The 12,465-nt window shown below is 34.8% G+C and overlaps 1 protein-coding gene across 1 annotated transcript in view; it reads right to left on the bottom strand.

Annotated features, from left to right (window-relative positions):
• Positions 1-676: 676 nt before the first annotated feature.
• Positions 677-12,465, bottom strand: part of LCA5 (lebercilin LCA5) — a 54,571-nt gene continuing 42,782 nt past the window's right edge. Inside the window, exons 3-7 of the mRNA XM_032409401.1 lie at positions 11,769-11,906; positions 10,733-10,829; positions 9,924-10,066; positions 7,306-7,438; positions 677-5,615 (exon numbers count right to left, since the gene is read on the bottom strand). Coding sequence (XP_032265292.1) covers positions 4,753-5,615; positions 7,306-7,438; positions 9,924-10,066; positions 10,733-10,829; positions 11,769-11,906 — 1,374 coding nt within the window. The 3' untranslated portion in view covers positions 677-4,752. The remainder of the gene's footprint in view (positions 5,616-7,305; positions 7,439-9,923; positions 10,067-10,732; positions 10,830-11,768; positions 11,907-12,465) is intronic.

The raw sequence follows: 12,465 nt of genomic DNA, 5'->3' as shown, positions 1-12,465 counted from the left end.
GGAGTGGAGCCTCAAGATGGGACTGCATTACTACAATCTTGTGAGGAAACTTGAATGGATGAGGAGCTGCTGCTTATGGATAAGCAAAGAGAGTGTTTTCTTGGGATGGAAATCTACTCCTGAGATGCTGTGAAGATTGTTGATATGACAACAAAGGATTTAGAAGATCACGTAAACATACTTAATAAAGCAGTGGTAGGGTTTGAAAGGATTGCCTCTAATTTGGAAAGAGGTTCTACTGTGTGTAAAATGTTGTCAATCAGCATCACATGCTACAGAGAAACCATTCATAAAAGGAAGAGTCAATCGATTTGGCAAACTTCGTTGTTGTCTTATTTTAAGAAATTGTTACAGTCACCCCACCGTCAGCAATGATCACCCTGATCAGTCAGCAGCCATTAACATTGAGGCAAGACCTGCACCAGCAAAAATAATTACAACTTGCTGGAAGCTCAGATGATGGTGAGCATTTTTTTTTAGCAGTATTTTTATATATATATTTTTTAAAGATTTTATTTTTTTGACAGAGCGAGCCAGCAGGCAGAGGGAGAGGGAGAAGCAGGCTCCCTGATGAGCAGCAAGCCTGATGTGGGACTTGATCCCAGGACACTGGGATCATGACCCGAGCAGAAGGCAGATGCTTAACCAACTGAGCCACCCAGGTGCCCCTTAGTAATATTTTTAAATTAAGGTATGCACATTGCTTTTAGGCGTAATACCATTGCACACTTAATAGACTATAGTGTAAACCTAACTTTTGTATGCACTGGAAAACCAAAAAAATAATTTGACTCACCTCATTGTGGTGGTCTAGAACCAAATCCACAATAATTATAAAGTAAATGTTTTTTTTTTTGTCTAAAATTTCTTCATCAGGGAAAAATGCCTCCTCTATCCATAGAAGTTGTGATCATTCCATGAAGAGGGATAGTAGTTTCATCCTTCTACACAATGCCACCAGTCCTATAGGTGGCATATAACATAAACTAGCCAAACAGACTTTTGCCAGAGCTATAGGAAATATTTTATTTTTGAAGTGGGTGCCAGCTGAAGGGAGCCAAGCTAAAAGGTGGACAGAGTAAGCACTATTATTTGAACCTCCAGATCAAACCACACTTTCCTGAGCTTTCCATATTCAAGCCAAAAATAATTTCCTCATTTTGTTTAAGCTGGTTTGATTTGGGTTTCTGTCACTTAACACTTAAAGAGTACTAATGCAAAATTCTTTTCTAAAATATCTTATTTCTTTGGACTAAATTGAGACTACTGAATGTAGTCTATTACCTGTATCCATCACTTTCATATTACAGTCTAGTAGCCCCAACTGTAAAATGGGAGTAACAGCATCTACTTTAGAAAAAAATTTATGAGGAGCTAAAGCACATGCATAAAAACCCCAACTGCCATGCCTGGCATTCAACAAATATCACTTCTTTTCCCTGTTTCTCCATTACCTTTCCAAAACATCAACAGCAATAATCTGAGCCTTTATAATTCTGTTTTTCACGTATCAACTCATTTAATATATGCAATCACCATGAAGTAGGTACTATCATTAGCCCCATCTTGTAGAGGGGGAAAAGGAGGTGCAGAGAGGTGTTGTAGCTTATCCAAGGATACACACATTGTGGGAAAGCTGGGGTACAAGTTATCACATTATGCAATCATAAAGTCCTGTGTTTTCTGTATTTCATTTTTGCTGTGAGGCTTACTGCATGGTTAATGCTGAATAAAGCAAGGAAAGTTCTAAGTGCAGACCTAAGGGGCACAATATATTTAGTATAGATGTTTTAAGATAATTTGGAGGGGTTTTTTTTTGCGTGTTACCTTGTGTAAAGTATAGTGTCAATATACGTACATACCTATGCTCTACTTTTCAATTATACCCTAAAAGAACCTCAATCAGCAATGAGAACAGCTAATGTTTACTGAGCACTTATAATGTGCCAGGCACCCTGCCAAGCATTAACTTAAGTATTTCATTCATCCCTCATAATCACATTAAAAAGTATTAAGAGAAGTAACAGCTGAGTAAACCCAAGGACAGTGAGAGAGTGGGTGGGAGGGCAGGGAGGGAAATGTGTACAGTCTGGCCTACTGGGCTCTGCATTCACTGTGAGGGCAAGGGCAGGGTCTATCTTACTCTCCTGGCACCTACTATATGCAGGGCACCCAGTTAATGAATGAGTATATGCTCTTTACTAAAAAAAAAAGAGCACTTTCAAATGATATAAAAGGTGACTTTAATGTGAAAGGGGCATTTGTTGTGTAGAAAGGAAAAAGCTTTAAAGGCAGATCTTTTCTTGACAATTTACAGTTCCTTTTTTAATCCTAAAAACCCCACATTGTCACTGTAACAGATATTTCCCTTCCCCTTTTCATCAGGCAGATCTGCATGCTGTATCCAACTAACACCCAACCAGGGATACCAGAAGGTGAGTATGTCTGATAGGAGATGGAGAGGAGGATCAGAAAAACAGCGAGTCAGCCATGAAATAAGTTTATTTTATGATTCAATTTGATCCTCCTTACCCCCCCTTTTTTTATATTATGAGCAATATATGCCATTAGGATAGCTATTAAGGGTGAAAGGATTAATTAAAACTATAATTATCTGATAAGACTAGCATACTGTCTAACCTGATTTAGGGCAAATTCACCTACTTCAATTAAAAATACTGGACAGGAAAAAAAAAAGAATAACGAAATAAAAATTAACTCTGCAGGTCCTGTTTCTACCATGGATTTCCTAAATGACCTAAGGTATCATTCAAACAAAGAGCCGTAGTGTGTTTTTAGCTTTTATTAGTTAAGAGTTCTTAGTACAAATAACAAATTTAACTTGACATTTAGAAAAAAAATGATTTACTCTCTCAGGTTTGTTCATAAAGAAAAACCTGTTCTGTACACTTTAAATTTTAATGCCTAACACCATAATGCTTCTAAGTCTATAACTTAATTTTAGGTTTAATTTTAATAATTCTGTCTTACTATATCTGGTGAAAGAGACTAGAAAACATTATGTAGGAAAAAAGCAAGAGACTAATTAAATGACCTGAATATAAAACTTTTACTAAAAGGCTTTTTAAAAAGCCTCTTAAAACAAAGCAATCTAAAAATTAGAATACTTTTGGCAGAAAAATTAGCAACTATGAACAAAATTAACATTACATAATATTTTATCAAGAACTGCATTACAATATTGTGGCTTACATATATTAGAATGATTTGCGACATACTAAAAGCTTATTTATATCAGACATAAAAATCTCTTTGCTAAAACAATTTTTTAATGTAGTTTAGCACTTTTGGGAGACTCAGTTCCCAATGAATGACAGTAACGCAATTTAGAAGACGATAGATAGAATATCTTTTCATTAGAGACCTATCCAGGTAAGTCTTGCCAAATAGTTATGAAATTATATTCAATAACAAGCGTTAAGAACTCAAGATAAAACAGTAACTCGGGTCCCCTCATCAGTATATATGCTTGGCATCAGAAATCATACTATTAGTGAATACATACTAAATTCCGGGGGTGGGGGGGAAGCTCACTTTAGAATTAAGTGTCAATCTACATTTTTTTATGCTTTCCCTGACACACTGTTTCTCCCACTCTTCATTTTAACAGTGTTTTCTCCTCGGTTGGTGGTATATTATCACTTCTTAAAGACCAATCATACCCAACATAATCCAAGGTCATCAACTCCTTTGTAGCTGAAGTAAGCTACAAACAGCAGAAGACCAACACATTTCAACAGAAAAATATCCACCCTACTCAGCAAGGCAGAAGCCCCATCTCTAAAACATTTTTAACCAATGGTTGCCTTAAAATTAATCCTATAAGCCCAACAGTATTACACTATCATTATCATTGGTTTTGACAGCAAGTTCAAACCTTAAAAATATATATTAAAAATTTCCAAGTTAGATTACTCTGGAAACATAACTGAGTTGAAAAATCTTTCTATATTAGGATGAAATTTCTTTAATTTCATGTATTTGGGTATGAAATCTCATACCCAGTCACTGAGGTACAGAGTGTAAGAGGAGGAGGAAAAGAATTACTGATTACCACTGTACCCATGCCTCCAGGAGCCATGACAGAGGAATTATCCAAGCAAACAGACAAATGTCTTCTGATCTCAACCTAATATGTTAGAGTTGTAGGTAAGCGATTTAATGCCTCTCTTAAGTGGGAAATCCCTATGTTGTCACAGCTTCCACTTAAGAGTAGCTCAACTACGCTATGTGAGAAAGGGACCCCTGTCCACAGAGGACAGGGCTCCTAAGTAGCACCAGTGCTCCACCATCTGGGAGCTATCTTCCCAACCCAGAGCCTCCCACCTTCAATTTCCACTTGACAAGACTATATTTACTTCAGTGAGTACATGACCAAAAATAAGTAAATAAATAAATAGGGATAAAAATAGGAAATAAATATGAACTCCAATGGAGTGAAACTTCCTATAGAGCTGATTGATTAAGAGGTAAAACCTATTTATAAATAAAAAGCCAAAACCAAGCAAAATACATCTCTATTTTTGGGTTCATTCAAAAGTCTCCTTCATTCTTGGCAATCTAGCTATGTGGTGAGATATGATCTACTTCTTTTCATTTACACTGTATTTGTCAATTAAAAATCATTCCTTAATAAGGACTTTTTAATATTGAAAATTCTAAAGGTTTATAATAAATATTGTATTAAAATATTTTAATATTTACAATTCGAAAAATGTATACTGTAGTCAGTCATCTCAGGGCTACTTCTTCAATTTCATCTTCTACAGATTCCACTGCTTTTACTGCTGGTTTACTGTTTGCATGTTTTAAACGGAGTCTATTTGGATTAAAACTTCTTCCTTCGCTGAGGAAAAAGTCGTCCTCTTCATCATGTTCCCTATCCCTGCTGCTCTTATCCCCTGGGAGAAAATTTAGAGGGTCCAAGTCTCCTTTGCTGGCAGCCCGAGAATTCGGGTCACTGCTTTCAGAGGAAATGGTGTTGCTGCCGCTGGCACCAAACAGCTGTTCCATCAGATGAGCTTTTTTCTCTCTCCTTGTAATTAAATCTACACTGTCTTTACTACGTTTCTCTATACTGTTTCTTTGGACATCCACAAGGCCACTCTTTTGGCTAAATGGATTTGACTTCCCTGATGTTTTCGCAAATGAAGGCACATAGCTGCCAAATGCAAGCTCATTTGGGGAGGCTGGGCTTCTAATATTTCCTGGATTCTGACCATCTCCTTTTGTAGTGAAAAGGCTGATTTCTTGCAGATGGTGCCCATTAGATACTCTCTCTGAGGATTCAGAGAACATGTATGTTTTGGGGCTTCTCCCTGGGGAATGCAGTTTTGATTCCGAATCAGGCAGCAATGGCAGAGGAGGGCATTTTATATTCCGAGAATCTTGGAGCTCTCTGTCGATCTCATTCAGTTTAGCAAGTAGCATTTCTCTCTTCAGCCTTTCTTCCTCCTCCTCCTCCAATTTATCAACATTTTGAATTTGGTACATTTCCATTTGGTATCTTCCAGTTTCCATTGCAGGCTTTTCTTCTCTCTCCAGCAAAGATATCTTGTCTTTTTGCTTTTTAGCAAGTTCTTCTTTTTCCCATTCTGTATGAAATCAAATTTAAAAAATGGGATTTTACAGCAGTCATTATTTTTAAGTAGGAAATCTTAATTCTCATCTGTTACAAAACAGTCTATCTAGTTATTGGTACAGTGAGAATGAACACCATAAATTTCATTGCTACACTTGATATTCTAGAATTCAGAAAGAATATACTTAATGTGTATTGCATTTAAAATTCACATTTATAGAAAAAATTTTGTTCAGTGTAGAGGTAAGGAAGAAGGTTCTCTTTTTTATACCTAATATAGTGCTATACACTGAATGGATGTACACTGAAGAGATGGATGGGGTTTATTTTAAACTTGAACCTCTGGGTGTCATACCCTGAGAAGGACACAACATCACTTATTTGGTATTCTGACTGAAGATACATTAAGTTGAATCTAATTAAGAGAACACTTCAGATAAACCTCAAATGAGGAACATCCTGTTTTTTAAAAATGGGTCTTTAACATTTTTGATGAATAATCTCAAAATATTTAGAGAAGACTAAAGAGATAGAACTAAATGCAATTCATGATCATATCCTGGAGAGAAGAAAATGCTACAAAGGACAATACTATGTCAACTAATAAAACTAATATGGACAGCAGATTAGAGAAATGTGTTGTAAGAAAATGTCCTTATTTTGTAAAAGTACACATGCAAGTATTTTAAGGTATGGGCATGAGATATACAACTTACTCTTAGTAACTTTAGTAAATGGCATACATTCTCACTGATGTTTGAGATTATCCCATACAAACTCCAGGAAAAAAAAAAAAAAGATGAAAAGAAGGGGCCAGTCTTCCGTTACTTTATTCCTTTTCCTGGTACCTAGGAAGACCATAGTACCTTTCTATTCTATGTTTTATTAATAATGTGAAAGAATCTCCCTTTGTGCCTTAACCAATAGTAATATAAATATATCTTCTATTTCAACTGTTACATTGTTTTAAGTACACACACACAAATATACATTCACTAATTTAAGTAACAATTAGGTCATAATTTTACGTTCCATTAACTTTAAGGGAAAAAAAGGATTTCTCTGCAAGAAGCGTCTATAAAACTAATGAAATATATAGAGGATTAGAGTCAGGGATTCCTCTTACCCATACCTTTAAGACATTTTATCCAGATGGAAATGAATTTATTCCTGAACTTCATTTTCAGTATCTGAAACTATGTGAGTTGGTTCATTAAACTTCCACACTATTGGTTAAACATGTTAAAGATTTACTTTCATACTAAAAAGAAAGAAAACTTACAGGAATATATTTAGGACCTCACAATTCATTGATTTTAATGTTTGGGCTAGTCTACAGAGTAGAGTCTCAAGGTCACGCCAATAGAGTGCATTGTCTTTCAGTTATCTCTTCATCAAGCTTTAGTTAACATACACACAAAAATTTCCCCTTTTATCTGAATTTTACTTCATCTGAATTTTCTGAGGGTAACTTGTCCTTATTCCCTAACCCCAAACAGCAACTTAACAGTTATGTTTTTCTTTCCTTAGTAACTTTATTCAAATGTTTGTGATTCCTAATAGACCATCCCCTACCACTGTATCAACCTTTTGTTATTCTGTATAACCAATTCACTGTTCAGCTGGCAAATATCAGGGGATGCTAACCCTTTCTTTCCCAAAGGATGCTGATTCATCACTTGAGTAAACAAACTCTTTCTTACCATCTTCCAGCTTCTCAACCTCCTGATTTACAACATGGAGTCCTTGATCTTTAACAAATTTTTCTTCTCTTTTCACAATTGGGTTTAGAATCCCTGCTTCTTCATGTTTACCTCTCTCTTGCAATTCCAGGTCCTATTACATATTTTTTTAAAAATGCAAGTTCACATGTCAAAAGGGGGAAAAGCTATTTAAATATCATAGAGTCATCTCCCATTAAATATGACACCAACTAAATTAGAAATTAAAGCAAATTTTAATTTAATAAAGCAGTAAGTCACAAGCTACCACCCTTTGAAAGATACTTTAAAGACACACAAGATTATTTACTTTAGTTAAAATTTTTTTAGAAAGTATAACATCTATCAGAACCAATATCATGGAATTAAAGCCAATACCCTACATAAAATTCTGAAAAGAAATGTTTCAGAAGTATCCTTGCTTTGTACGTTTCACAACAAAATCTGATTAATTCCGTTAATGAGGAAAGGTTATTAGCCAACTATGGAGGCTACGTGAGAAGGTGCTGCTGAACTATAATACAGGCAGTAACAACCGCATTGAATCTTTCGAGTTTATACTTAACTATGTCCAAAGCCTCCAGTAAATTTTATATTTAAATCAAATAAAAATGAAAACTTAAAATTACTTTTATATGGTCCCTTTCACATGTATAATTTTTCTGAATAAAAGAAAAATACCTATTATTAATACAGCAGTGGATTGTCCCCTAGTATCAATTTTCCTCTTCTTCCCTTTAGTTACAGAATCCCTTGAGTTTTAGCAGGGTTTAAGGCTGCTCAACTGGAAACTACATTTGCTAGTCTCCCTTGCACTTAAACAGGACCAAACGGATTTGAGTGAATGTATGCAACTTCCGATCACATTTATAAAAATAAAAGCTGCTTGCCCTCTACTTCCTTGTTCCTCCTTCTCACAAAGGTGGTGAGCAAGTTCCAACCATACAGAGGAAGACTACACTCTTTAAGATGGAAGAACAATAAGACAGAGGATGACTACCAAGGAACAAAGCTGTCTACCGACTGACCTTCAATCTATTAGAAAAGAAAGAAAACTTGTATCTTTCTTGAGCCACTGTATTCTGGGTCTCTTTCCAACAGCAAATTTGCTTGCACTTTCACAGTGTTCCCTTTTGCTGAGACCCTTTAAAGTGGCAGGATCAGTCTTAAGAACTTTATAAACTGTGTGATTGGTTATTACCACAACCTGATGGACAGCCCATCCTTGTTTTATAGATTAGGAATTGGGGCTCCAGGAAGTCACAGAACAATGTCAAAACCAGAATTTAATTAAAAAGGCAGTGCTAACTCCAAGGCTATACCCTTTCACTGTATCAGGATGCTGCTCCTCATGCTGCACCTTACAAAGACCATTTTTTTTTTAGTCCTTTTATTTTTTTTTATTTTTTTATTTTTTTTTAAATATTTTTATTTATTTATTTGAGAGAGAGAATGAGAGAGAGAGAGCATGAGAGGGGGAGGGTCAGAGGAAGAAGCAGACTCCCTGCCAAGCAGGGAGCCCGATGTGGGACTCGATCCCGGGACTCCAGGATCATGACCTGAGCCGAAGGCAGTCGCTTAACCAACTGAGCCACCCAGGCGTCCCTTTAGTCCTTTTAAAGTTAAGAATGACTTTGCTATTTCAAAAAGACAACATGATTTAGTTTCAAAGATAGTGAAAATATAGAAAGAAAGACACTTAGCAGATATAGCTACTCAGGAACCCAATGTCCAGACCATCCTTTCTCTTTTATACCAAAAGAAAAAAATCTCAGGGTCACTGGGAAACCTATAAGGCACAAAAACATAGGAATATATGAAATATACTGGGTCCTGGTATATTGTTTTCTTTGGAATTTAAAACTATAAATACAAAATATAGAACCTCTTAGAGAAAAGAACATTGTGGTATTCTGTTTATAAGTCCTTCTAAATGAAGGCCCAACACAGACTCCCCTGAATGTCACTCTAATTTGAATGGTCTGAAGTCAGATTCCACTGCAATACTTTGCTCAACATTCAGCTAATCTGTAAAATTCTCAAATAGGAGGCCAAAAAATATGTAGACAAATCCTAAAAAATTATTTGAAAACTAGTGAAATTTGGTATTAAGTGTAAAAGCAAGGAGGGTTTTTAGAAATTATCTGGGTACATAGAAGATAAGAACCTCTATCTCTCGGGCACCTGGGTGGCTTCAGTTGGTTAAGCATCTGATTCTTGATTTCAGCACAGGTCATGATCTCAGGATTGTGAGATCGAGCCCTGCTTTGGGCTCTGCACTGAGCATGGAGCCTGCTTAAGATTTTCTCTTTCCCTCTCCCACTGCTTTCTCTCTCTCTCTCTCTCTCTCTAAAAAAAAGAAAAACCTCTATCTTCAGCCCAGAAGGTACAACTGACCTTCCCGAAGCATCTGGAAGATGCAATGAAAACTAAAAGTCAATCCAAAGGAATTTAATAAAATACTCTCTTTAGAAGGCTACTTGCATATTTACACAGATACAGTATTAGCTTCATTGCTAACTTTTAAAATGTTTGATATTGTGTTTTTGGGAATAACTTCAAACCTAGAGTTTAGTACCTAATCATGTTGCTAAACTCACCAAAGTAAGACGTTCAGGTTCTTCCCATCTGTTTTCATAACACATAACTGTTTGTGGTGTTATAGGAAATTCTTCCAGCTCCACGTCTTCACTGGTTTGTACTCCTTTTGTACACTGGTCTGTAAAATCACTCTGGCATGCGGCTACCATGAAAATTACAGAAGTCTTCACTGAACAGTGCTAAGATATATGGAATTTAACTGGTATATGTTTGCCATCTACATGAGATAATGCATGTTTTGCTCAGCTCTATGACTATTACTGTTTTTTTTTTTCTAGGATTTACCAGCAATTATGTAATTTGAGGACAATTTAGACAGGTAAACCCTGTTAAAGTTTGTTTTTACTTTCTGCAATTCAGAAGAGGAAAATTTATACTTTTGTTTAAAAAAAAAAAGTAAAGATATGCATAATAATACCAAAGTATTTATGAGTGAAATGAAATGACAGTTGGGATTTACTTTAAAATAGTCTTAAAAAAAAATACTCTAGAAGTAGAAAAAAATAGATGAAATGAGATTAGTAAAATATGTAACTGTTAAAGCTAAGCAATGCATAAATAAAGGTTCATTAAAATATAATCAAGCACCAGTTTGGAATCTTATTTTCATAAAAGTTTCAAAAATTATAAGAAAAAATTTAAACCTTAGGAAAAATAGAAAATTGACATGATTTCTGAAAATTAACTATAAGGAAATTTAAATTTACTTCAGTGAAGTTCTTTCCCCTTCCTTCTACTTTAGAATTATTTGATTTTATTATTAATAAGCAACAACTACAATGTTTTTCAATAATAATAGCTACTATACCATTTTTTCTTGATCTAAGTTCCTTTTCTTTCTTTGGAGAAGACTTTGGTAGCCGATTAGAATATATGTTTTTTATATCCAGTTCTCTCTCCTTTTCCTGAAAAGTAACCCAATACAATTAAGGATGTAGAGTATCAGTTTAAAATAAAACAAAAATTCTCACCTTGTCAACTGGTATTTTCCTTACCAAATTGGAATATATTATACCTAGTTCAGTTTCCCTTCTTAATTACTGAACTATAGAAAGGAGTATCTCTAGGACATCTAGGTTAGGGCAGTGATTCTCCCTAAAAAGTGCAATATGTACTGGCAGACAAAAGAATTAGAGTAAATAAGGCAAAATTCATTTTCTACCCATTCCTACCTAATAGAGCTAGTAAGGTCTTAAGACTGTCTTCCAAGCTTGGCAACAGGGACCAAAATAATTTCATTAGCATCTTTCAAACATGGCTTTGGAGTTACTGACAAGTTAAAAATTGGACTTTTTAAAAACACAGTGTTCTTTTATCATTTTGAGGCTATGGTTCTGAGAATTTGATTAACAAAAAATTCTATGTAAGATAATACATGAACATTCAATTTTGCACAAAATTTCCACCCATCAACGACCTCTGGATAGAATTAAGAACACCTTTAACAAAATTAATTAATGTGAATGCTTCCTCTCAACACTGTGAAAATGAAGGGCATTATTTGAAACAACTTTTAAAATAACCCTATTATTTTAAAAGGGTTATATGAGGAAGAACACTGGGATATTTAATCACGCAACAGAGAAAAACTCTAGTTCTCATAATTCCTTCCAGGATTTCATAACTTATTTAGTTATATCAATTCTATTAGGATTCAATGTGTCACTTTTGGCATTTTTCACAGTGATTATATTAACAAAACTTTTCTTTAAAAGTACCAAAGAGAATAGCAGAATTTTGTAAATTACATTGTCCCAACTTACAAATATGAGTGTTTTAAAATGCTGAATGTTCGATATATTTTATATATATATTATCCATTAAATAAATAAACACATACTTACTTTTAATTTGTGATACAGTTGTTGTAGCTCCTTTTGAAGGACTTTATTTTCATCATGAGCCTCATATGCCCTTTTCCTTTCAGCAAGCAACTGTCGTTGGAAACTGTTAGTACTCAGCTCAAGGTTTTTGGATAGTTCCTATAATGTGTATACAAACATATAAAAAAAATAGTACTTGAAAATAACTGAAGAGTAAAACACTGCACTTAGCATTGAAATAATGTTTTTAGTAGTACCATAAAAGACCTACAAATCAGGCTGCGCTTAGTGTTCATGAACATAAACTGGAAAACAGATCTACCAACAATTTAGTAAGGTACTTAGCCTATTATTCCTTATTTTGCTTTTCACAATGATTTGCAAATAAATCCTTAAGCATTTGCCTGAAGCATACATGAACAGTCATTTAAGTTGGTTGCAAATTCAGCCAAAGCACGTGATGAGAAACACTGGCTTTTGGGAATCAGAGTTCGGGCAAATATATACCAAGGCAGCTGCATAAAACTACACAGCACTATTCAAGGTGCAGAGATTACTTTGTAAAACATTTCTAGATAAAAATAATAGTCATTTCAATGGTCTTCAAACGTTTTCCATAAAGTTTGTGAAAAAAATTAGGTTAAAATATTTTCTTTTAGGTGACATCAACATCATGGTGGCATGAGTCATTCCTTTTTTCCCCACCTTTCAATTTACA

Source organism: Phoca vitulina, unplaced genomic scaffold, assembly GCF_004348235.1.
Source record: "Phoca vitulina isolate PV1807 unplaced genomic scaffold, GSC_HSeal_1.0 scaffold11, whole genome shotgun sequence".
NCBI classification, from domain to species: Eukaryota; Metazoa; Chordata; class Mammalia; order Carnivora; family Phocidae; genus Phoca; species Phoca vitulina.
The sequence above is the reverse complement of the archived record's forward strand: the minus strand, read 5'-3'. Positions and strand labels throughout refer to the sequence as shown.